Source organism: Scyliorhinus canicula, chromosome 2, assembly GCF_902713615.1.
Source record: "Scyliorhinus canicula chromosome 2, sScyCan1.1, whole genome shotgun sequence".
Taxonomy (NCBI): Eukaryota; Metazoa; Chordata; class Chondrichthyes; order Carcharhiniformes; family Scyliorhinidae; genus Scyliorhinus; species Scyliorhinus canicula.
In genome coordinates this window covers 98063391-98089396 of record NC_052147.1, presented here as the reverse complement: position 1 = coordinate 98089396, position 26006 = coordinate 98063391, and the positions used below count along the sequence as shown (strand labels likewise).

General features: G+C 49.0%; 1 protein-coding gene across 2 annotated transcripts in view; it reads left to right on the top strand.

Annotated features, from left to right (window-relative positions):
- The window catches only part of tyro3 (TYRO3 protein tyrosine kinase), a 192362-nt gene that overhangs the window by 106668 nt on the left and 59688 nt on the right, over window positions 1–26006 (top strand). For both annotated transcript variants that reach the window (XM_038783864.1, XM_038783873.1), the window contains exon 7: window positions 15874–16069. In XM_038783864.1, coding sequence (XP_038639792.1) covers window positions 15874–16069 — 196 coding nt within the window. The remainder of the gene's footprint in view (window positions 1–15873; window positions 16070–26006) is intronic.

Here is a 26006-nt window from a genome sequence, read left to right as displayed (position 1 = left end):
AGACTGGGACTGGAGTGTGAGACAGTGTTGGCGATGGAGGGACTGGGACTGGAGTGTGAGACAGTGTTGGTGATGGAGGGACTGGGACTGGAGTGTGAGACAGTGTTGGTGATATAGAGACTGGGACTGGAGTGTGAGACAGTGTTGGTGATGAAGGGACTGGGACTGGAGTGTGAGACAGTGTTGGTGATATAGAGACTGGGACTGGAGTGTGAGACAGTGTTGGTGATGGAGGGACTGGGACTGGAGTGTGAGACAGTGTTGGTGATATAGAGACTGGGACTGGAGTGTGAGACAGTGTTGGTGATATAGAGACTGGGACTGGAGTGTGAGACAGTGTTGGTGATATAGAGACTGGGACTGGAGTGTGAGACAGTGTTGGTGATATAGAGACTGGGACTGGAGTGTGAGACAGTGTTGGTGATATAGAGACGGGGACTGGAGTGTGAGACAGTGTTGGTGATGGAGGGACTGGGACTGGAGTGTGAGACAGTGTTGGTGATGGAGGGACTGGGACTGGAGTGTGAGACAGTGTTGGTGATATAGAGACTGGGACTGGAGTGTGAGATAGTGTTGGTGATATAGAGACTGGGACTGGAGTGTGAGACAGTGTTGGTGATGGAGGGACTGGGACTGGAGGGTGAGACAGTGTTGGTGATATAGAGACTGGGACTGGAGTGTGAGACAGTGTTGGTGATATAGAGACTGGGACTGGAGTGTGAGACAGTGTTGGTGATATAGAGACGGGGACTGGAGTGTGAGACAGTGTTGGTGATATAGAGACTGGGACTGGAGTGTGAGACAGTGTTGGTGATGGAGGGACTGGGACTGGAGTGTGAGACAGTGTTGGTGATATAGAGACTGGGACTGGAGTGTGGGACAGTGTTGGTGATATAGAGACTGGGACTGGAGTGTGAGACAGTGTTGGTGATGGAGGGACTGGGACTGGAGTGTGAGACAGTGTTGGTGATGGAGGGACTGGGACTGGAGGGTGAGACAGTGTTGGTGATATAGAGACTGGGACTGGAGTGTGAGACAGTGTTGGTGATATAGAGACTGGGACTGGAGTGTGAGACAGTGTTGGTGATATAGAGACGGGGACTGGAGTGTGAGACAGTGTTGGTGATGAAGGGACTGGGACTGGAGTGTGAGACAGTGTTGGTGATATAGAGACTGGGACTGGAGTGTGAGACAGTGTTGGTGATATAGAGACTGGGACTGGAGTGTGAGACAGTGTTGGTGATGAAGGGACTGGGACTGGAGTGTGAGACAGTGTTGGTGATATAGAGACTGGGACTGGAGTGTGAGACAGTGTTGGTGATATAGAGACTGGGACTGGAGTGTGAGACAGTGTTGGTGATATAGAGACTGGGACTGGAGTGTTGGACAGTGTTGGTGATATCGAGAGTGGGACTGGAGTGTGAGACAGTGTTGGTGATATAGAGACTGGGACTGGAGTGTGAGACAGTGTTGGTGATATAGAGACTGGGACTGGAGTGTGAGACAGTGTTGGTGATATAGATACTGGGACTGGGGTGTGAGACAGTGTTGGTGATATAGAGACTGGGACTGGAGTGTGAGACAGTGTTGGTGATATAGAGACTGGGACTGGAGTGTGAGACAGTGTTGGTGATATAGAGACTGGGACTGGAGTGTGAGACAGTGTTGGTGATGGAGAGACTGGGACTGGAGTGTGAGACAGTGTTGGTGATATAGAGACTGGGACTGGTGTGTGAGACAGTGTTGGTGATATAGAGACGGGGACTGGAGTGTGAGACAGTGTTGGTGATATAGAGACTGGGACTGGAGTGTGAGACAGTGTTGGTGATCTAGAGACTGGGACTGGATTGTGAGACAGTGTTGGTGATGGAGGGACTGGGACTGGAGTGTGAGACAGTGTTGGTGATATAGAGACTGGGACTGGAGTGTGAGACAGTGTTGGTGATATAGAGACTGGGACTGGAGTGTGAGACAGTGTTGGTGATGGAGGGACTGGGACTGGAGTGTGAGACAGTGTTGGTGATATAGAGACTGGGAATGGAGTGTGAGACAGTGTCGGTGATATAGAGACTGGGACTGGAGTGTGAGACAGTGTCGGTGATGGAGGGACTGGGACTGAAGTGTGAGACAGTGTCGGTGTTGGAGGGACTGGGACTGGAGTGTGAGACAGTGTTGGTGATATAGAGACTGGGACTGGAGTGTGAGACAGTGTTGGTGATGGAGGGACTGGGACTGGAGTGTGAGACAGTGTTGGTGATGGAGGGACTGGGACTGGAGTGTGAGACAGTGTTGGTGATGGAGGGACTGGGACTGGAGTGTGAGACAGTGTTGGTGATGAAGGGACTGGGACTGGAGTGTGAGACAGTGTTGGTGATATAGAGATTGGGACTGGAGTGTGAGACAGTGTTGGTGATATAGAGACTGGGACTGGAGTGTGAGACAGTGTTGGTGATGGAGGGACTGGGACTGGAGTGTGAGACAGTGTTGGTGATATAGAGACTGGGACTGGAGTGTGAGACAGTGTTGGTGATGGAGGGACTGGGACTGGAGTGTGAAACAGTGTTGGTGATATAGAGACTGGGACTGGAGTGTGAGACAGTGTTGGTGATGGAGGGACTGGGACTGGAGTGTGAAACAGTGTTGGTGATATAGAGACTGGGACTGGAGTGTGAGACAGTGTTGGTGATATAGAGACTGGGACTGGAGTGTGAGACAGTGTTGGTGATATAGAGACTGGGACTGGAGTGTGAGACAGTGTTGGTGATGGAGGGACTGGGGCTGGAGTGTGAGACAGTGTTGGTGATGGAGGGACTGGGACTGGAGTGTGAGACAGTGTTGGTGATATAGAGACTGGGACTGGAGTGTGAGACAGTGTTGGTGATGGAGGGACTGGGGCTGGAGTGTGAGACAGTGTTGGTGATATAGAGACGGGGACTGGAGTGTGAGACAGTGTTGGTGATGGAGGGACTGGGACTGGAGTGTGAGACAGTGTTGGTGATATAGAGACTGTAACTGGAGTGTGAGACAGTGTTGGTGATATAGAGACTGGGACTGGAGTGTGAGACAGTGTTGGTGATGGAGGGACTGGGACTGGAGTGTGGGACAGTGTTGGTGATGGAGGGACTGGGACTGGAGTGTGAGACAATGTTGGTGATGGAGGGACTGGGACTGGAGTGTGAGACAGTGTTGGTGATATAGAGACTGGGACTGGAGTGTGAGACAGTGTTGGTGATGGAGGGACTGGGACTGGAGTGTGAGACAGTGTTGGTGATGGAGGGACTGGGACTGGAGTGTGAGACAGTGTTGGTGATATAGAGACTGGGACTGGAGTGTGAGACAGTGTTGGTGATATAGAGACGGGGACTGGAGTGTGAGACAGTGTTGGTGATGGAGGGACTGGGACTGGAGTGTGAGACAGTGTTGGTGATGGAGGGACTGGGACTGGAGTGTGAGACAGTGTTGGTGATATAGAGACTGGGACTGGAGTGTGAGACAGTGTTGGTGATATAGAGACTGGGACTGGAGTGTGAGACAGTGTTGGTGATATAGAGACTGGGACTGGAGTGTGAGACAGTGTTGGTGATATAGAGACTGGGACTGGAGTGTGAGACAGTGTTGGTGATATAGAGACTGGGACTGGAGTGTGAGACAGTGTTGGTGATATAGAGACTGGGACTGGAGTGTGAGACAGTGTTGGTGATATAGAGACTGGGACTGGAGTGTGAGACAGTGTTGGTGATGGAGGGACTGGGACTGGAGTGTGAGACAGTGTTGGTGATGGAGGGACTGGGACTGGAGTGTGAGACAGTGTTGGTGATATAGAGACTGGGACTGGAGTGTGAGACAGTGTTGGTGATATAGAGACTGGGACTGGAGTGTGAGACAGTGTTGGTGATATAGAGACTGGGACTGGAGTGTGAGACAGTGTTGGTGATATAGAGACTGGGACTGGAGTGTGAGACAGTGTTGGTGATGGAGGGACTGGGACTGGAGTGTGAGACAGTGTTGGTGATATAGAGACGGGGACTGGAGTGTGAGACAGTGTTGGTGATATAGAGACTGGGACTGGAGTGTGAGACAGTGTTGGTGATATAGAGACGGGGACTGGAGTGTGAGACAGTGTTGGTGATGGAGGGACTGGGACTGGAGTGTGAGACAGTGTTGGTGATATAGAGACTGGGACTGGAGTGTGAGACAGTGTTGGTGATATAGAGACTGGAACTGGAGTGTGAGACAGTGTTGGTGATATAGAGACTGGGACTGGAGTGTGAGACAGTGTTGGTGATGGAGGGACTGGGACTGGAGTGTGAGACAGTGTTGGTGATGGAGGGACTGGGACTGGAGTGTGAGACAGTGTTGGTGATGGAGGGACTGGGACTGGAGTGTGAGACAGTGTTGGTGATATAGAGACTGGGACTGGAGTGTGAGACAGTGTTGGTGATAGAGGGACTGGGACTGGAGTGTGAGACAGTGTTGGTGATGGAGGGACTGGGACTGGAGTGTGAGACAGTGTTGGTGATATAGAGACTGGGACTGGAGTGTGAGACAGTGTTGGTGATATAGAGACTGGGACTGGAGTGTGAGACAGTGTTGGTGATAGGAGGGACTGGGACTGGAGTGTGAGACAGTGTTGGTGATGGAGGGACTGGGACTGGAGTGTGAGACAGTGTTGGTGATATAGAGACTGGGACTGGAGTGTGAGACAGTGTTGGTGATATAGAGACTGGGACTGGAGTGTGAGACAGTGTTGGTGATATAGAGACTGGGACTGGAGTGTGAGACAGTGTTGGTGATATAGAGACTGGGACTGGAGTGTGAGACAGTGTTGGTGATATAGAGACTGGGACTGGAGTGTGAGACAGTGTTGGTGATATAGAGACTGGGACTGGAGTGTGAGACAGTGTTGGTGATATAGAGACTGGGACTGGAGTGTGAGACAGTGTTGGTGATGGAGGGACTGGGACTGGAGTGTGAGACAGTGTTGGTGATGGAGGGACTGGGACTGGAGTGTGAGACAGTGTTGGTGATATAGAGACTGGGACTGGAGTGTGAGACAGTGTTGGTGATATAGAGACTGGGACTGGAGTGTGAGACAGTGTTGGTGATATAGAGACTGGGACTGGAGTGTGAGACAGTGTTGGTGATATAGAGACTGGGACTGGAGTGTGAGACAGTGTTGGTGATGGAGGGACTGGGACTGGAGTGTGAGACAGTGTTGGTGATATAGAGACGGGGACTGGAGTGTGAGACAGTGTTGGTGATATAGAGACTGGGACTGGAGTGTGAGACAGTGTTGGTGATATAGAGACGGGGACTGGAGTGTGAGACAGTGTTGGTGATGGAGGGACTGGGACTGGAGTGTGAGACAGTGTTGGTGATATAGGGACGGGGACTGGAGTGTGAGACAGTGTTGGTGATGGAGGGACTGGGACTGGAGTGTGAGACAGTGTCGGTGATGGAGAGACTGGGACTGGATTGTGAGACAGTGTTGGTGATGGAGGGACTGGGACTGGAGTGTGAGACAGTGTTGGTGATGGAGGGACTGGGACTGGAATGTGAGACAGTGTTGGTGATATAGAGACTGGGACTGGAGTGTGAGACAGTGTTGGTGATATAGAGACTGGGACTGGAGTGTGAGACAGTGTCGGTGATGGAGGGACTGGGACTGGAGTGTGAGACAGTGTTGGTGATATAGAGACGGGGACTGGAGTGTGAGACAGTGTTGGTGATGGAGGGACTGGGACTGGAGTGTGAGACAGTGTTGGTGATGAAGGGACTGGGACTGGAGTGTGAGACAGTGTTGGTGATATAGAGATGGGACTGGAGTGTGAGACAGTGTTGGTGATATAGAGACTGGGACTGGAGTGTGAGACAGTGTTGGTGATGGAGGGACTGGGACTGGAGTGTGAGACAGTGTTGGTGATATAGAGACTGGGACTGGAGTGTGAGACAGTGTTGGTGATATAGAGACTGGGACTGGAGTGTGAGACAGTGTTGGTGATATAGAGACTGGGACTGGAGTGTGAGACAGTGTTGGTGATGGAGGGACTGGGACTGGAGTGTGAAACAGTGTTGGTGATATAGAGACTGGGACTGGAGTGTGAGACAGTGTTGGTGATATAGAGACTGGGACTGGAGTGTGAAACAGTGTTGGTGACATAGAGACTTGGACTGGAGTGTGAGACAGTGTTGGTGATGGAGGGACTGGGGCTGGAGTGTGAGACAGTGTTGGTGATGGAGGGACTGGGACTGGAGTGTGAGACAGTGTTGGTGATATAGAGACTGGGACTGGAGTGTGAGACAGTGTTGGTGATGGAGGGACTGGGGCTGGAGTGTGAGACAGTGTTGGTGATATAGAGACGGGGACTGGAGTGTGAGACAGTGTTGGTGATGGAGGGACTGGGACTGGAGTGTGAGACAGTGTTGGTGATATAGGGACTGGGACTGGGGGGTGGGACAGTGTTGGAGATATAGAGACGGGGACTGGAGTGTGAGACAGTGTTGGTGATGGAGGGACTGGGACTGGAGTGTGAGACAGTGTTGGTGATAGAGAGACTGGGACTGGAGTGTGAGACAGTGTTGGTGATATAGAGACTGGGACTGGAGTGTGAGACAGTGTCGGTGATGGAGGGACTGGGACTGGAGTGTGAGACAGTGTTGGTGATATAGAGACTGTAACTGGAGTGTGAGACAGTGTTGGTGATATAGAGACTGGGACTGGAGTGTGAGACAGTGTTGGTGATGGAGGGACTGGGACTGGAGTGTGGGACAGTGTTGGTGATGGAGGGACTGGGACTGGAGTGTGAGACAGTGTTGGTGATATAGAGACTGGGACTGGAGTGTGAGACAGTGTTGGTGATATAGAGACTGGGACTGGAGTGTGAGACAGTGTTGGTGATATAGAGACTGGGACTGGAGTGTGAGACAGTGTTGGTGATATAGAGACTGGGACTGGAGTGTGAGACAGTGTTGGTGATATAGAGACTGGGACTGGAGTGTGAGACAATGTTGGTGATGGAGGGACTGGGACTGGAGTGTGAGACAATGTTGGTGATGGAGGGACTGGGACTGGAGTGTGAGACAGTGTTGGTGATGGAGGGACTGGGACTGGAGTGTGAGACAGTGTTGGTGATGGAGGGACTGGGACTGGAGTGTGAGACAGTGTTGGTGATATAGAGACTGGGACTGGAGTGTGAGACAGTGTTGGTGATATAGAGACGGGGACTGGAGTGTGAGACAGTGTTGGTGATAGAGGGACTGGGACTGGAGTGTGAGACAGTGTTGGTGATGGAGGGACTGGGACTGGAGTGTGAGACAGTGTTGGTGATATAGAGACTGGGACTGGAGTGTGAGACAGTGTTGGTGATATAGAGACTGGGACTGGAGTGTGAGACAGTGTTGGTGATATAGAGACTGGGACTGGAGTGTGAGACAGTGTTGGTGATATAGAGACTGGGACTGGAGTGTGAGACAGTGTTGGTGATATAGAGACTGGGACTGGAGTGTGAGACAGTGTTGGTGATATAGAGACTGGGACTGGAGTGTGAGACAGTGTTGGTGATGGAGGGACTGGGACTGGAGTGTGAGACAGTGTTGGTGATATAGAGACTGGGACTGGAGTGTGAGACAGTGTTGGTGATATAGAGACGGGGACTGGAGTGTGAGACAGTGTTGGTGATGGAGGGACTGGGACTGGAGTGTGAGACAGTGTTGGTGATGGAGGGACTGTGACTGGAGGGTGAGACAGTGTTGGTGATATAGAGACGGGGACTGGAGTGTGAGACAGTGTTGGTGATGGAGGGACTGGGACTGGAGTGTGAGACAGTGTTGGCGATGGAGGGACTGGGACTGGAGTGTGAGACAGTGTCGGTGATGGAGAGACTGGGACTGGATTGTGAGACAGTGTTGGTGATGGAGGGACTGGGACTGGAGTGTGAGACAGTGTTGGTGATGGAGGGACTGGGACTGGAGTGTGAGACAGTGTTGGTGATATAGAGACTGGGACTGGAGTGTGAGACAGTGTTGGTGATATAGAGATTGGGACTGGAGTGTGAGACAGTGTCGGTGATGGAGGGACTGGGACTGGAGTGTGAGACAGTGTTGGTGATATAGAGACGGGGACTGGAGTGTGAGACAGTGTTGGTGATATAGAGACTGGGACTGGAGTGTGAGACAGTGTTGGTGATGGAGGGACTGGGACTGGAGTGTGAGACAGTGTTGGTGATATAGAGACTGTAACTGGAGTGTGAGACAGTGTTGGTGATATAGAGACGGGGACTGGAGTGTGAGACAGTGTTGGTGATGGAGGGACTGGGACTGGAGTGTGAGACAGTGTTGGTGATATAGAGACGGGGACTGGAGTGTGAGACAGTGTTGGTGATGGAGGGACTGGGACTGGAGTGTGAGACAGTGTTGGTGATATAGAGACTGGGACTGGAGTGTGAGACAGTGTTGGTGATATAGAGACTGGGACTGGAGTGTGAGACAGTGTTGGTGATGGAGGGACTGGGACTGGAGTGTGAGACAGTGTTGGTGATATAGAGACTGGGACTGGAGTGTGAGACAGTGTTGGTGATGGAGGGACTGGGACTGGAGTGTGAGACAGTGTTGGTCATTGGAGGGACTGGGACTGGAGTGTGAGACAGTGTTGGTGATAGAGAGACTGGGACTGGAGTGTGAGACAGTGTCGGTGATGGAGGGACTGGGACTGGAGTGTGAGACAGTGTTGGTGTTGGAGGGACTGGGACTGGAGTGTGAGACAGTGTTGGTGATATCGAGACTGGGACTGGAGTGTGAGACAGTGTTGGTGATGAAGGGACTGGGACTGGAGTGTGAGACAGTGTTGGTGATATAGAGACTGGGACTGGAGTGTGAGACAGTGTTGGTGATGGGGGGACAGGGACTGGAGTGTGAGACAGTGTTGGTGATGAAGGGACTGGGACTGGAGTGTGAGACAGTGTTGGTGATATAGAGACTGGGACTGGAGTGTGAGACAGTGTTGGTGATATAGAGACTGGGACTGGAGTGTGAGACAGTGTTGGTGATATAGAGACTGGGACTGGAGTGTGAGACAGTGTTGGTGATATAGAGACTGGGACTGGAGTGTGAGACAGTGTTGGTGATATAGAGATTGGGACTGGAGTGTGAGACAGTGTTGGTGATATAGAGACTGGGACTGGAGTGTGAGACAGTGTTGGTGATATAGAGACTGGGACTGGAGTGTGAGACAGTGTTGGTGATGGAGGGACTGGGACTGGAGTGTGAGACAGTGTTGGTGATATAGAGACTGGGACTGGAGTGTGAGACAGTGTTGGTGATGGAGGGACTGGGACTGGAGTGTGAGACAGTGTTGGTGATGAAGGGACTGGGACTGGAGTGTGAGACAGTGTTGGTGATATAGAGACTGGGACTGGAGTGTGAGACAGTGTTGGTGATATAGAGACTGGGACTGGAGTGTGAGACAGTGTTGGTGATGGAGGGACTGGGACTGGAGTGTGGGACAGTGTTGGTGATGGAGGGACTGGGACTGGAGTGTGAGACAATGTTGGTGATGGAGGGACTGGGACTGGAGTGTGAGACAGTGTTGGTGATATAGAGACTAGGACTGGAGTGTGAGACAGTGTTGGTGATATAGAGACGGGGACTGGAGTGTGAGACAGTGTTGGTGATGGAGGGACTGGGACTGGAGTGTGAGACAGTGTTGGTGATATAGAGACTGGGACTGGAGTGTGAGACAGTGTTGGTGATGGAGGGACTGGGACTGGAGTGTGAGACAGTGTTGGTGATATAGAGACTGGGACTGGTGTGTGAGACAGTGTTGGTGATATAGAGACTGGGACTGGAGTGTGAGATAGTGTTGGTGATATAGAGACTGGGACTGGAGTGTGAGACAGTGTTGGTGATGGAGGGACTGGGACTGGAGTGTGAGACAGTGTTGGTGATATAGAGACTGGGACTGGAGTGTGAGACAGTGTTGGTGATATAGAGACTGGGACTGGAGTGTGAGACAGTGTTGGTGATATAGAGACTGGGACTGGTGTGTGAGACAGTGTTGGTGATGGAGGGACTGGGACTGGGGGGTGGGACAGTGTTGGTGAGAGCCTACTGGAACTTGATCTTTTCCGCCCTCAGGAATTATGCCAGCTCGTTCACTCACACCCCCGCTTTGGGCTACTCTGAGTCCCAGAACCCAAGCAAAATTGGGTTATCACCGAGACAATGGCCTCTCTCACCCCTGGACTCCCGTGTCTCCCCACACCCCGAATGTCGCCACCTCTGGACTCGGAACCACCCCCGTACATCACATCTCAGAACCCCTGCCAGAACCCCCTGAGTTTTGGACACGCTCAGAAAATGTGGACGTGATTTGCTGCCCCCCACTACCGCCCACACCTATCCTCTTCTCCCGCAAAGAACCTACTCATCCTTGGCACCATCATATGAGCCCTATGCATCACCTTAAACTGGATGAGGCTCACGATGAGGACCTGCTCACCTTCCGCAAGGCCTCCGCCCACGTCCAGGCCCCCACCTCCCCTCCCAGCTCCTCCTCCCATTTATACTGATGTCCCCCACCAGGGCTCCCTCCCACTCCATCAATTCCTTGTAGATATTCTACACCTTCCCCTCCCCTATATCGTCCTTCGGCAGCAACTTATCCTGCAACCCCAGGGGCAGTAACCCTGGAAAGGACAGCACCTCTTTCCTCAGAGAGTCCCAAACCTGAAGGTAACTAAAGCCTTTCCCTCCGGGCAACTCATACTCTTCCTCCATGTCGTCCAGCCCTGTAAATCTGCCCCCTATAAACAAGTCCCTAAAGCACTCGATCCCCGCCTGCTGCAACCCCCTAAATCTCGCTTCCAGCCCCGCCGGAGCAATCCTATGATTATCGTAGAGTGGTGCCCACACTGAGACACCCTTCAGCCCCAAATGCTGCCGCCACTGCTCCTACACCCTGAGGGCCGACACCACCACTGGGCTCACGGAATATCTGGCCAGCGAGAACTGCCAAGGCGCCAACACCAAAGCCCTCAAACTCGTTCCCCTACACGATGCGGCCTCGACCCGTCCCCACATCAACCCCTCCCCCATGTCCCATTTCCTCACCATTACAATGTTCGCCGTCCTGTAATAATTTATCCTAATCGGCAGCGCCAGCCCCCTCCCCTCGTCCCTGTTCCATAAAAGCCCACCGCACCCTCTGGGTCTTCCCCACCCACTCAAACCTGGAGATCAGCCCATTGACCTTCCTAAAGAACGACCTAGGGATAAAGATCGAGAGGCTCTGAAACACAAACAGAAATCTAGGCAGCACCAAAATGTTCACAGTCTGCAGCCACCCTGCCAGCGACAGCGGCAGCACATCCACCTCTTAGAATCCACCTTCATCTGCTCCACCAGTCAAGCCAAGTTTATCCAGCTGCACCCAGCTCCGTGCCACCTGGATACCCAAATACCTGAATCTAACCCCACCACCCTAAATGGCAATTCCCTCAGTCTCCTTTCCAGCCCTCTGGCATTAATTGGAAACACCTCACTCATTCCTGTGTTCTATTTATATCCCGAAAACCAGCAGAATTCCCCCAAAATCTCCTAACTACCTCCAATGCTGTCCACCGGGTCTGAAATATACAATAACAGCACTTCCGGGTACGAGACCCTATACTCGGTACTTCCCACCCACTCAATCACTCTCCATTCCCTCAAGGTCCTAAGCATCATTGCCAATGGCTCTATCGCCATGGCAAAAAGCAATGGGGAAAGTGGCCATCCCTGCCTCATTCCCCGTTTAGACCTAAGTACCCCAAACTCAGTCACTTTGTCCGCACTTGGCGCCTTATATAACAGCCGGACCTAATTCACAAGCCCCTGCTCGAACCCGAATTGCCCCAGCACCTCCGACAAATACGCCCACTCCATCCGATCAAAAGCCTTCTCGTCACCCGCCGCCACCACTACTTCAACCTCCTGCCCCTCCGAGGGCATCATAATTACATTAAGCAGCCTCCGCACATTCGCCAACAACTGAAAATGAAAAATGAAATGAAATGAAAATCGCTTATTGTCACAAGTAGGCTTCAAATGAAGTTACTGTGAAAAGCCCCTAGCCGCCACATTCCGGCGCCTGTTTGGGGAGGCTGGTACGGGAAATGAACCGTGCTGCTGGCCTGCCTTGGTCTGCTTTAAAAGCCAGCTCTTTAGCCCTGTACTAAACCAGCCCAGCCTTCCCTTCACAAACCCTGTCTGATTCTCGCCTATCGCCCCCGGCACACAGCCTTCAATTCGCGATGCCAACACCTTCGCCAATAACTTGGCATCTGCATTCAGTAATGATTTTGGGCGATACGACCCACACTGCTCCAGGTCTTCATTTAAAATCAGGGAGGTGGAAGCCTGCGGCAATGTAGGGGAGAGTTCCCCCTCTCCCTCGCTTCATTATACGTCCTAACCATTCACCCTCTCCGGGTCCTTCATCACCCTTATTATCCCTAACTCGACCAATCACCCTCCCTGCCTCCTGCTTCCTCAACTCAGGGGCCAACATCCTACTCGCCTTTTCCCCGTACGCATACACAGCCCCTCTGGCCCTCCACAACTGTCTCATCGCCTTCCCCGTAGAGATTAGCCCAAACTCCATCTGGAGCCTCTGCCCCTCCTTCAACAACGCTACCTCTGGCCCCTCCGAATACCTCCTGTCCACACTCAAAACCTCATCCACCAGCCTTGTCCTCTCTTCCTGCTCCGCCTTCTCCTTGTGTGCCCGAATTGATATAAACTCCCCCCTGACTACCGCCTTGAGAGCCTCCCACAACGTGGCGGCTGTGACCTCCCCCTTGTCGTTCAACTCCACGTAGCTCTGAATGGCAGCCCTCACCCCTGCACGCACTCCTCATCCACCAGCAACCCCACATCGTTGGAAACCACAATCGCTGAATACTCCGATTCGGCGATCGCCGCTTGCAGCACCTTCTCCATCACAAGAAAGTTAATCCAGGAATACACCCAGTGTGCATGGGAGAAGTATGAAAACGTCTTCGCCCTCGGCCTCCCAACCTCCACGGGTCCAACCCCCATGCGCTCCATGAACCCCTTCACCTCCCTCGCCATTGCCGACACCCTTACCGACTTGTGACACCCTCGCCGACTTGCAACATGACAGGTCCAAGCTTGACCTATGACCATATTAAAATCGCCCCAACCCCATTATCAAACGATACGAGTTCAAGTCCGGAATCTTCCCCAATACCCGCCTCATGAAATGCACATCATCCCAATTCGGGGCATACACATTAACCAGGACAACCAGCATCCCCTCCAACTTCCCACTAACCACCACATACCTCCCCCCTGACCGACCACAATGCTCCCCACCTCGAATGCAACCCTATTATTGACTCTCGTCTGATCCCCCAACTTCAGGCGCGTCTCCTGCAAAAATGGCACGTCTGCCTTCAGACTCCTCAGACGGGCGAACACATGCGATTGTTTGACCGGCCCATTCAACCCCTCAGGTTCCACAAGACCACCCTGGTCGGGGGGGGGGGGGGGGGGGGGGTCCCCGCCCCTTCCCCTGCCATACGCATATTTGAGTCAGCCCCTGGCCTGTGTCACGTGCCCTTCCAGGCCTGCACTCGGATGTCTACTGCCATCGAGCACTTCTCAACTGTGTCACACCAACCAAACCCTTGTTAGAAACCCTCCCCCCCCCACCTTTAAACAAAAATCCAATCCCACCCTCCCCCTACACCTTCCTCCTGGCAACCCCCCACTTCATTCCTGTTAACTAGCCCGCCCCAGCTAGCATGGTGGCCCCCTCCCAAAGCCTCCAACTTCTCCTCTTCCCTCCAGTCCCCCCCCCCCCCCACCCCTGTTGCTCGTTATGCTTTCCCTTACTTTGCTCTGTTTTAATTACCTTTGCTCAAGAGTTGCCAGGTATCTTTCTGATACCACCACAAGGTTCAAACCGAATACTGATCAATGACTCGACACACCAGTTAGTAAGTTTGAAATCAATGCACATTTATTTACACACACAGTCAATTATTACTCCTGCATAAACTCTACTCGCTAAACTACAACTACTACTAAAAGCCTATACTTAGCTTCGAGTGGCCCACTCAGTCAGAGGAACAATGGCCGTTGTCCGGTTCTGATACTGCTGGCTTCGAACTGGTATGGAATAGTAGCGCCTATCTCGTAGCGTGCGTTGACCTTAGACTTACTTGGCTGGTGCTTGGCGGGCTCTCGTCGCTGAGAGCCAAAGGCCAAGGTGCAGATGGAGAGGAGTAAGAGTAAGAGAGCGAACTGACCTTGGGAACTCTGTGTTATAGCCCCCAGGGTTTCGCGCCCTTCTGGGCGGACCCTGGACTTGGTCCCAATTAATTGGACCATGTCCCAATTGTTTGTATCGGTTCTCTCCAATAACGGGGTCGTTCCCCGATCGCTGGGCAGGCCCTAGGTGACCATTGGCCTGCCTTTGTTTTAGTCTCCACTGGCGCTGGGGAGTCTGCCCTGGTACTGATTGTTTCAATGTTTCTTTTTGTCCCTGGAGATAGCTCATTACTATGCTAATGGCTTGTAGTTTCAGTTCTGTCTGGGTTCTGCAAGTTCCAATCCACAGGAAACCTTGCACCTGCTTGTTTTTCTAGTGCTGTCCATTTTTCCCTGTACTCTTTGCGAGTATCCATTTTGGAATCGGGTCGTGGCCACCCCAGGTGGCTACACCCCCGATCATCCCGACCCATCAACACCTAAAGAGTAACAAGCGGCACACTCACAATCACTGCTCCCCCGCCAAGACCTGTCCTGAATTACTCACCCTGAAACGCTTTAAAAAGCACACAAAACCCCACCAAAGTTCAATGTCCTCACACTCCTCCCAGTCCATTGTCCCTCATGAAGTCTGTTGCCTCCTCTGGCATGTCAAAATAATACTTTCACTCTGGAAAGTCACCCACAGGCGGGCCAGGTATAATACTCCAAACTTCACCCCTTCTCAAAGAGGGAAGCCTTGATCCGGTTGAACCCGGCCCTCCCCTTCGCCAACTCTGCACCCGGGTCTTGCTAGACCCTCAGCTCACTGTGGCTACATTTCTTGGTCTGCCTTGCCCAACGTAAGATCTTTACAGCAGCAGCACCATGGCCCTCGGCAGCTCCCCCAGGTGCAGCCTCCTCCTCAGCACCCTGTCCACCTCGAGAGGCAGATCAAAGGCCCCATCAGCTTCACCAGCACACTTACACAGCAACCACCGCACCTTCAATGCCTTCAGGCACCCAACAATCCTCACATTTTGCCTCCTGGAGCAGTTCTCCAGGTCCTCCACCTTCTCCCTCAGCCTCTTCTGGCTTTCCTGCATCACTGCCAACTCTGATGCCAAGGAGGCCATCTGCTCCTCGTGCTTCCCCACTGCTTTCTCCACTTCTGAATCGCCCAGTTCTGGGACTCCAGCCTCTACCCAACTCACTCAATCCCAGATCTCAGTAGCTCCACCACCTTGGCCTACTCTTCCTGGGCCTCTTTCTTTTCCTGTTGGAACTTGTTATTCAAGAACTCCACCAGCTGCTCCGTCGACCACTGGGCACGCAGTGCTGCTCCCTTGCCCTCCGCCATCTTTCCCTGTGGCACACCATGAAAACACTCCTGCTCCAACGGCTCTTTATTTCTCGTGGCGCTCCTCATCTGCAGATTCATGTCCCAGCCACACCAGAGGAGTATTGCCTTCCCTGGGCACTCCTGCACCTTTTACCCTCAAATACTACATCCCTAGGGCGGGGAAAGACTGTAAAAGCTGCTCTTTCACCGCCACCAGAAGTTCCTTTTGTCTATAGTTTAACATATTGTACGTGTTTCTCTCTCTTTCTCTCTCCCTCCAGGTTTCTGATCCCAACAAGATGAATGCTAGTTCAAATACCAACGTATCTGTTGAGGAGACTTTTCCTGTCCCACCATACAGGCACACGATCACAGGCCTGAGCGCATTCACATCCTGTGGTGTTCGACTAAGTTGTAGTAATGAAGTAGGACGTTCCGAGTTTACTGACTGGATATATTTCCAAACATCTGAAGCAGGTGAGGTGATCCACGGTCATCTACAGTGTTAGAACACAATGGACAAAATGAAGACAAAGGACGCGATTCAACTTAAAACATTTATTTTTTAATGTTTCCAATGAAGGGGCAATTTAGAGTGGCCAATCCACCTAACCAGCACATCTTTGGGTTGTGGGGGTGAGACCCACACAGACACGGGGAGAATGTGCAAACTCCACATGGACAACCTGGGGTTGAACCCGGGTCCTCGGAGCATGAGGCAGCAGTGCTAACCAGTGCACCACCGTGCCGCCCCAACCAAAACATTTCTTAAGTGTACTTTTGGCCGAATTTGGCGGGTGTTTCTTACTGGCTGGTAAAGGGTGCCCTGGGTCTCTCCAACCGTAATATTTTAATTCATTTACGATATTTGGGGCAGCAGGGTAGCATGGTGGTTAGCATAAATGCTTCACAGCTCCAGGGTCCCAGGTTCGATTCCCGGCTGGGTCACTGTCTGTGTGGAGTCTGCACGTCCTCCCCCTGTGTGCGTGGGTTTCCTCCGGGTGCTCCGGTTTCCTCCCACAGTCCAAAGATGTGCGGGTTAGGTGGATTGGCCATGCTAAATTGCCCGTAGTGTCCTAATAAATGTAAGGTTAAGGGGGGGGTTGTTGGGTTACGGGTATAGGGTGGATATGTGGGTTTGAGTAGGGTGATCATGGCTCGGCACAACATTGAGGGTCGAAGGGCCTGTTCTGTGCTGTACTGTTCTATATATGGGCATCACTGGCAAGGGTATCATTTATTGCCCATCCTGGGAGTTAGCCCTCTGAGTACAGCTGAGGGGCTTGCTGGGCCGTTTCCTGGGGCAGCTAAGAGTCAACCACATTGTTGTGGGTCTGGTGTCAGGTAAATGAATCAGATCATATTGAATGGCAGATTTCCTTCCCTTAAGGAACCAGTAGCATCATGCTTACCATTACTAATACTAGCTTTTAAAAAAAAATTCCAGATGTATTTAGTTTAGATTAAATTTCCCAGAAACTGTGATGGAATTTCAACTCGTAACTCTGAATCAGTATTTACCAGGCCTTTGGATTATGAGTCCAGTAACATAACCAGTATGCTACTATACTCTCTACCATACCCAAGGGTCCCTGAGGTTACTGTGGCTTCTGCTGCAGTAACTCCATAAGTTGTATTCAACCAGTCAGTAAATCCCGTGGGTGTTGTTAGGCAAGATCGTCCCACGGGTAACATTATTAAAGAAAAAGCACATTTAGATAAAGCCTTTCATGCCCTCAGGATGTGCCAAAGTGTTTTCCTGCCAATTAAATACTTGTGGACGTGTCAACACCGTTGCACCACAGAATCATCGAATGACCATAACACTGAAGGAGGCCATTTGTCCTGCTGGGCTTTTGCCAAGTCTTTGCAAGAGGAAGACAGCTCGTCCCATTTCCCAACAACATCCCTCTATCTGTACAAATCTTTTCTCTTGAGGTGCCTTTGCGAATTCTCTTTCGAAAGCCGCAGTTGATTCTGTCCCCACCACGCTCTCAGGTCGCCCATTCCAGACCCTAAACACTCACTGTGTAAAAGGTGTAGGAAACACAGCAGCCAATTGCTGCACAGCAAGATACCAAAAAGAGCGATATGATAATGATCAAATAATCTGCTTTAGCATGTTATTTGAGGAGTGCATATTCTATAATTATAATAATCGCTTATTGTCACAAGTAGGCTTCAATGAATATACTGTGAAAAGCCCCTATCGCCACATTTCGGTGCCTGTTCGGGGAGGCCGGTACGGGGATTGAACCCGCGCTGCTGGCATTGTACTGCATTACATATAGGACACCAGGGAAGTTTGGCTGCTCTTCTTCAAATAGTGCCATGGGGTCTTTTACATCCACCTGAGAGGGCAGGTGGGGCTTAATGTCTCATCTAAATGTAACATCTCTGACAGCGTGGACTCGCTCAGTTTTGCACTGCGAGTGTCAGCCGAAATGATGAGTCCACCTCTCTGGAGTGGATTTGGCTCCCATGCTCTCCTGATTCAAGGAGTGGGATTCTCCAGTAATGGGGCTATGTCCCCATGCCTGCAAAAATACGCGCGCGGATCACTCTGAACTTACCTGGAGAAAGTCCAGAGTGATTCTCCGATTTGCAGGGGGCTATCAGGGCCCCGGCGTAGTCCTTGCAGCTCTGGCTGCAGTTACAGTGCCCTGCACTTCTGGTCGCGGGTCCGTGCATGTGCGTCAGCAGCCCCACGCGACAATGCTGACCCACACCGCGTACCGGCACCGAAAACATAGAACGCCCTCCCAGATCGTACGCGCCCACGGATTGGTGGCCCCTTATTGGGAGCCTGGCCATCCTGGAGGCCCCCCCGTGAAATAGAACACCATGGTGGCCAAGGACTGAGTCCACAGCCGCCACACCATGTTTCCGTCGGATGGAATCATGAGAGAACCACACCGGCGGGAACTCGGCCAGCTGCACTCGGTGAATCGCCGCGGGGGCCTCTTTCAAAGGCCCCCGACCAGTGCCACGTCGACCGCACGCGCGATTGGCGGCGATTCTCAGAGGACCGGAGAATCGCGGGAGCGGCATCAGACCCGATCTCGGGTTTGACGTCCATTCTGCGCCCCCGCACCGGGGCGATTTCGACCGGAGGCTCAGAGAATCCCGCCGAGGGTGCGACTCACCGAGCCACAATGGACATGTATTTGTTAAAAGTATTGAGGCGGATTTTATTTTGTTCATGGGATGTTGGCGTCGCTGGCTAGACCAACATGTTTTTCCCATCTCTCATTGCCCTTGAAAAAGTGGTGGTGAGCTGCCTTCTTGAACCGCTGCAATCCATGCGTTATAAGAAGAGTGCTGTTAGGGAGAGAGTTCCGGGATTTTGACCCAGCGACAATGAAGACCTGCCAATGTATTTCCAAGTCAGGATGGTATGTTCTGTGCTGTACTGTTCTATGGTATGTGATTTGGAAGGGAACTTTCAGATGGTGGTGTTCCCATGCATCTACTGCCCTTGTCTTTGGCGATCGCGGGTTTGAAAGGTGCTGCCGAAGGAGTCTTGGTGAGTTGCTGCAGTGCATTTTTTATACGGTAAACATGGCAACCACTTTGTATCGGTTGTGAAGGGAGTGAATGCTGAAGGTGGTGGATGAGGTGCCAATCAAGCCGGCTGCTTTTCCATGGATGGTGTCGAGCTTATTGAATGTTGGGGCTGCACTCATCCAGGCAAGTGGAGAATATTCCACCGCACTCCTGACTTGGGGAGTCAGGGAATGAGTTGCTCTCTGCAGAATCCCCAGCCTCCGGCCTGCCTTGGTAGCTCCAGTATTAATGTGGCTAGTCCAGTTCAGTTTCTGGCCAATGGTAACACCCAGCATGTTGATTGTGGGGGATTCAGTGATAGTAATGCCATTGAATGTCATGGGCTGATGGTTAGATCCTCTCTTGTTGGAGATGGTTATTGCCTGGCACTTGTGTGTCATTAATTGTGCTTGTTTCTTATCAGCCCAAGCCTGAATATTATCCATGTCTTGCTGCATTTGGACATGGACTGCTTCAATATCTGAGGAGTCGCGAATGGTGCTGAAGATTATGCAGTCATCTGTGAACATCCCCACTTCTGCCATGATGATGGAGGGAAGGTCTTTAGTGAAGCAGCTGAAGATGTTTGGCCGAGGACACTACCCTGAGGAACTCCTGTAGTGATGTCCTCGAGCTGAGATGATTGACCTCCAACAACCACAACCATCTTCCTTGATGTCAAGGGCAGTCTTCCTCACCTCATCTCTTGAGTACAGCACTTTTGTCCCTGTTTAACCAAGGCTTTAATGTGATTGGGAGATGACTGGCCAAAGGGGAACATAACCTGAGAATCAATGTACAGGTTACTGCTGAGTAAGTGCCACTTGTTAGAACTGTCAATGACGGCTTTCATTACTTTGCTGATGATCGAGAGTAGACTGATAGGGCGGTAATTGGCTGGATTAGATTTGTCCTGCTTTTGCCACACCTGGGCAATTTCTTTTACATTGCTGGGTAGATGCCAATGTTGTAGCTGCACTGGAACGGCTTGGCTAGGATACGCAGCAAGTTCTGGAGCACTAGTCTTCAGTACTATTGCCAGATTATTATCAGGGCCCATAGCCTTTGCAACATCCGATGATATCATTTCTTGATATCAGATGGAGTGAATTGTATTGGCTGAAGACTGACATCTGTGATGCTGGGGACCTCCGGAGGAGATCGAGATGGATCATCCACTCGGCACCTCTGGCTGAAGATGTTGAGAATGCCTCAGTCTTGTCTTTTCTGCATATGTGCTGGGCTCCTCCACCATTGAGGATTGGGATATTTGTGGAGCCTCCTCCTCCAGTGAGTTGTTTAACTGTCCACCACCTTTCGCGACTGGATGTGGCAGGCTGCAGAGCTTACATCTGATGTTTCTTTGTGGAATTGCTTATCTCTGTTGTCATGTGAGAGTACCTTTAAAAAATGGGTGTTTATAAATGGGTGTATATATAAGTATCTGTAGTGAGAGTACCTTTATTACTGCAGTGATGTCAGAGAGTGGGTGGAGCTGGGCTGTGTCAGCTTTTTACTTTCCTTTTAGGCTGTTTGCTGCAGGGTGTGTTTTAGTTTTGTTTTCAGTGTTGGAGCTGAAGTCAGACAAAGCAGGTGTACTGCTGTTCTCTCTGCCATGAAAAGACTTATCTCTTGATCTTTTGGTGAATTCAGAATTATAAATGTTCTCAGTAGTGACTTTAACTTGATGTGCTTCTGTTAAAAGGTGATTCTTTTGTCTTCCGAATGTTGTTTGGGAAGTTATTAAGGATTACTTAGTGTTGTATTCTTTGGTGGTTGTATTTGAATTGATGGTTGCGAAGATGTTCACTGTATGTTGTAAAACGGTTAACTTTAGTTCATAGAATAAACATTATTTTGCTTTAAAACAACCTTTCCATTTCTGCTGTACCACACCCGCAGAGTGAGCTGTGTGCTCCCTATACCACAATCTATTAAAAGTTGTGGGTCAGGTGAACTCCATGATACACTTTGGGATTCTCTAAACCCTGGCCCATAACAAATTGGGGGCTCGTCCAGGATATCTATTGGATTGGCTTAGTGAACTTAAAGACAGTGAGGGATGAGCATATTGTGGTTACTTTTCAGGTGTGGTATTTCAGTTTAAGTAGGGAGTGTGTTGTGGACAATGGCTCTTTCAGAGGCTCTGAAGTTTTTGAGTGTGGAGACGGTCACACGCAGCACCTTACGGAAAGGGACTAAAAGCAGACTGTTAGATTTGGCAAAAGCATTGCAGTTAACATTACCTGACAAAATGCGAAAAGATGAGGTCATTATGGCGGTGGCTAAGCATTTAAAGTTGCCTGAGATACAGTTTGACTCATTGGAAATGGCAAAAATTCAGTTACAAATTAAACAAATGGAACATGAGAAAGAATTAAAGCAGCTTGAATACGAAAGTGAGCGAGAGGAAAAAGAAAGCGAGAGAGACGAAAAAGAAAGAGAGAAGGAGAGAGAGAGGAAAAAGAGAGAAGAAAGGAACACAGAAAGAATAGCCCTAGCAGAACAAAAAGAAAGAGAAAGGGAGATACAGATCATGGAAAAAGATAAAGGGAGAGAGTTTGAACTTCAGAAAATGGCCATGAAACATGACAGTCAGTTAAAATTGGCAGACGTAAAGGGAAACGTACAGTTGGTGGATAGTGATGAGGATAGTGAGAAAGAGCATCGTAGTCAAATGCTTGGTGGGAATCTATTTAAATATGTCCAAGCATTGCCAAGGTTTGACGAGAAGGAGATAGAAGTCTTTTTCATATAATTTGACAAGGTGACTAAACAAATGAAATGGCCACAGGACATGTGGGTATTACTGATTCAAACAAAGCTGGTAGGTAGGGCTAGTGAAGTGTTTGCATCACTACCGGAGGAGGTATCTGGGATGTATGAGGAGGTGAAAAAAATCCATCTTAGGTGCATATGAACTAGTGCCTGAAGCTTACAGACAAAGGTTTAGAAATTTAAGGAAAGAATTTGGTCAAACAGACATGGAGTTTGAAAAGATCAGAGTAATTTTGATAGGTGGATACGTACTTTGAAAATAGACAAAACGTATGAAGCTCTCAGAGAAATTATACTTTTGGAGAAGTTTAAAAATTCAATTCCTGATGTAGTGAGACTCATGTGGACGAGCAGAGGGTTAAATCTGCGAAATTAGCAGCAGAAATGGCAGATGATTATGAATTAGCTCATAAATCAAAGCTTGGTTTCTGACATCAGTTTTAGCCAGTGAGGGATAGAAACTGGGGGACATGAGAAATACTCAAGTGGTAAAGGTAAAGGTGATCTGATGGGAGATAATAAGGAGGGTGTACCTCAGATTAAAAAAGAAATCCAGGAGGGTGGAAAAGAATAGAAAAATTTCAAATGTTTTCACTGTAATAAACTAGGCCATGTAAAGTCACAGTGTTGGTGGTTGAAGAAAAGCACTGGGAAGGCTGATATGGTAAAACAGGATAAGACAGTGGGATTTGTTAAAGTGGTAAAGGAAAACCCAAGTGAAGCAAAGGAGGTGCAAAAGATCGTACAGCCTGATCAAGACATGATTGATAAGAAAGTGCCAGATTTCTTTAAAGAATTTACTTGTGTGGGTAAAGTTTACTCATGTGTATCAGGAGGAGCAGGTAAAGAAGTCTCAATGTTAAGAGATACGGAAGCTAGTCAATCTTTAATGGTAAGAGATGAGAAGTTATGTAGTCTGGGAAGAATGTTGCCCGAAAAGGTGGTAATATGTGGAATTCAGGGTGAGAGGAGTCATGTTCGATTATATAAGGTACGGTTGGGAAGTCCAGTGAAGAGTGGTGAAGTGGTAGTAGGAGTAATAGAGGAACTATCTTGTCCAGGAATACAGTTTATCTTGGGTAATGATATAGCTGGATCACAGGTGGGAGTGATGCCTACTGTGGTTGATAAGCCAGTGGAAAATCAGACAACTGAAGTGTTGAAGGACGAATATCCTGGGATTTTTCCGGATTGTGTAGTAACAAGGTCGCAAAGTCACAGGTTAAGCCAAGAGGAGAAATTAAAGAGTGAAGGTGAAGTTGAAGTGCAATTATCAGAAACGATTTTTGATCAGATGGTGAAAAAGAACAAGAACAGGTGGAGGAGGTGGCGGATATTTTTAGTTCAGGAAAATTGGCGGAGTTACAACAAAATGATGGAGAAATAAAACGGATGTATCAGAAAGCATACACGGAAGAGAAATCTGCGTGTATACCAGTGTTATTACCGTAAAAGTAATGTCTTGATGAGAAAATGGAATATGCAGGCGGATGAAAAGTGGGCAGAAGTTCATCAAGTAGTACTGCGGTAGGGTATAGAAAGGAGGTGTTGCGAGTTGCACATGAGGTACCAGTGGGAGGTCATTTGGGGATAAGGAAAACTCAAGCTAAAATCCAAAAACATTTTTATTGGGCCTGGACTAAATTAAGATGTAGTTAAATTTTGTCAATCATATCACACATGTCAAGTGATAGGGAAGCCTCAAGTAGTGATAAAACCAGCGCCTTTAATACCCATTCCAGCATTTAAGGAACCTTTTACAAGGGTCCTAATTGATTGTGTAGGACTGCTTCTTAAAACGAAAAATGGGAATCAATATCTTTTGACTATAATGGATATGTCTACTGGGTTTCCAGAGGCCATTCCAGTCCGTAATATTACAGCTAAAAAGATTGTGGAGGAGTTACTTAAATTCTTTACTAGATATGGACTACCCACAGAAATACAATCGGATCAAGGATCAGATTTTACTTCAAGGTTATTCAAAGAAGTTATGGATAGCTTCGGAATAAAACAATTTAAATCAACTGCATACCATCCAGAATCGCAGGGAGCGTTAGAAAGGTGGCATCAGACATCAAAGACAATGTTGAGGGCCTATTGTCAAGATTATCCAGAGGATTGGGATAAAGGAATTCCATTTGTACTGTTTGCAATTAGGGATGCACCAAATGAGTCAACCAAATTTAGTCCTTTTGAACTAAATTTTGGTCATGAGTTAAGAGGCCTACTTAAATTGATTAAGGAAAAATTGGTGAGTGAGAAATCGGAAATTACATTATTGGATTACGTGTCACATTTTAGGGAACGATTAAATAGAGCAGGTGAATTGACGAGACAACATTTCAAAGTTGCACAAAATGTGATGAAACAGATAGTGGACATGAAATCAAAGGTTCGTAGTTTTGCCAGTGGAGATAAAATGTTAGTATTGTTACCAGTGGTAGGTGAACCTTTAAAAGTTAGGTTTCATGGACCTGATCAGATTGAAAGGAAATTAAGTGAGGTGAATTATGTGGTAAAAACACCAGATAGAAGGAATACTCACCGAGTGTGTCATGTGAATATGCTTGAAAGGTACTTTGAAAGGAAAGGATGGAAAAAGGAGGTTTTAATGATTCTAACTCAAAGTAACGGACCAAATCCAGATGTCTGTGAATTTGACATACCTCAAATTAAATTGGAATATGAGATGTTCTTAAAAATTGGGATAAATTGTTGAGTTACCTTCCAGAGGAAAAACAAACTGACCTGAAAGAGTTATTGATATCACTTGGGCAAGTTTTTGGAGATAAATTGGGAAGTACTAAAATGGCTATACATGATGTAAATGTGGGAAATGCTGTTCCTATCAAACAACATCCATGCAGACTTAATTGGCACAGGTTAACAAAGAGATTGAGAGTATGCTTAAAAATGGCATAATTGAAGTGGGTTGCAGCCAATGGAGCTCACCCATAGTGATGGTACCAAAACCAGACGGTACCCAAGGTTGTGTGTGGACTACAGAAAGGTTAATTTACAAGAACGGACTCTTATCCTATCCCACATTCGGAGGATTGCATTGACAAATTGGGACAATCAGCTTTTATTTCCAAGCTGGATTTACTTAAAGATTACTGGCAGGTACCTTTATCCGAAAGGGCGAAGGAGATTTCAGCTTTTGTGACTCCAGATGGTATATACCAATTCAAAGTTATGCCATTTGGCGTGAAAAACGCACCAGCCACATTTCAACGGTTAACTAACAAAGTTGTTTCAGGATTACCCAATTGTGCGGTATACATCGAGTGGTAATTTTCAGTCAGACATGGAAAGCACTTTTAAACCATCTGATGGAATTATTCGATCAACTTCAGGAGGCGGGTTTGGTGATAAACCTTGCCAAAAGTGAATTTGGAAAAACCCAAGTCACTTTCCTTGGCCATACAATTGGACAGGGTCGAATGGTCACACGGGATGTGAAGACAACAGTTATTGAGGAGTTTCCAATACCCTCAAGACGAAGGGAAATAATGCGATTTCTTGGCATAAGTGGATTTGATCGAACATTTGTGCAAAGGTTTTGTAGCGTGGTTGCTCCACTGATGGACTTGCTGAAGAAACGTCGAAAATTTCAGTGGACAGCGGAGTTTCAACATGCATTTGACTGCCTGAAAGCTGTGATAACTAATGCTCCTGTGTTGGAGAATTACAAGGGACTCTGTGGGCAGATTGAACGAAAGTATCTGACTTTAAAGAGAAATGCTGAGGCGTAGAGGAATGGATGGATCGTGCAGAGACCTTCTTGTTCAAAGAGACTGTCAATCAAGAACAATTTCATTTGGAGGAAGAAGAATGAAAAAAATGGACTATATTATTATACCTGTTTGCGTGTGTTGTTTTTTTGAAATGAAAAAGTATATTTACTGTGTGCATTTCTTAAAGGATAGTGAAAAGATAAAAAATGAAACCATCTTGAAGTTGATGGTTTATTTTTTTTTCTTGTGGGGAAGTGTCATGTGAGAGTACCTTTAAGAAATGTGTGTTTATAAATGGATGTGTATATAAGTATCTGCAGTGAGAGTACCTTTAAGAAATGGGTGCTTAT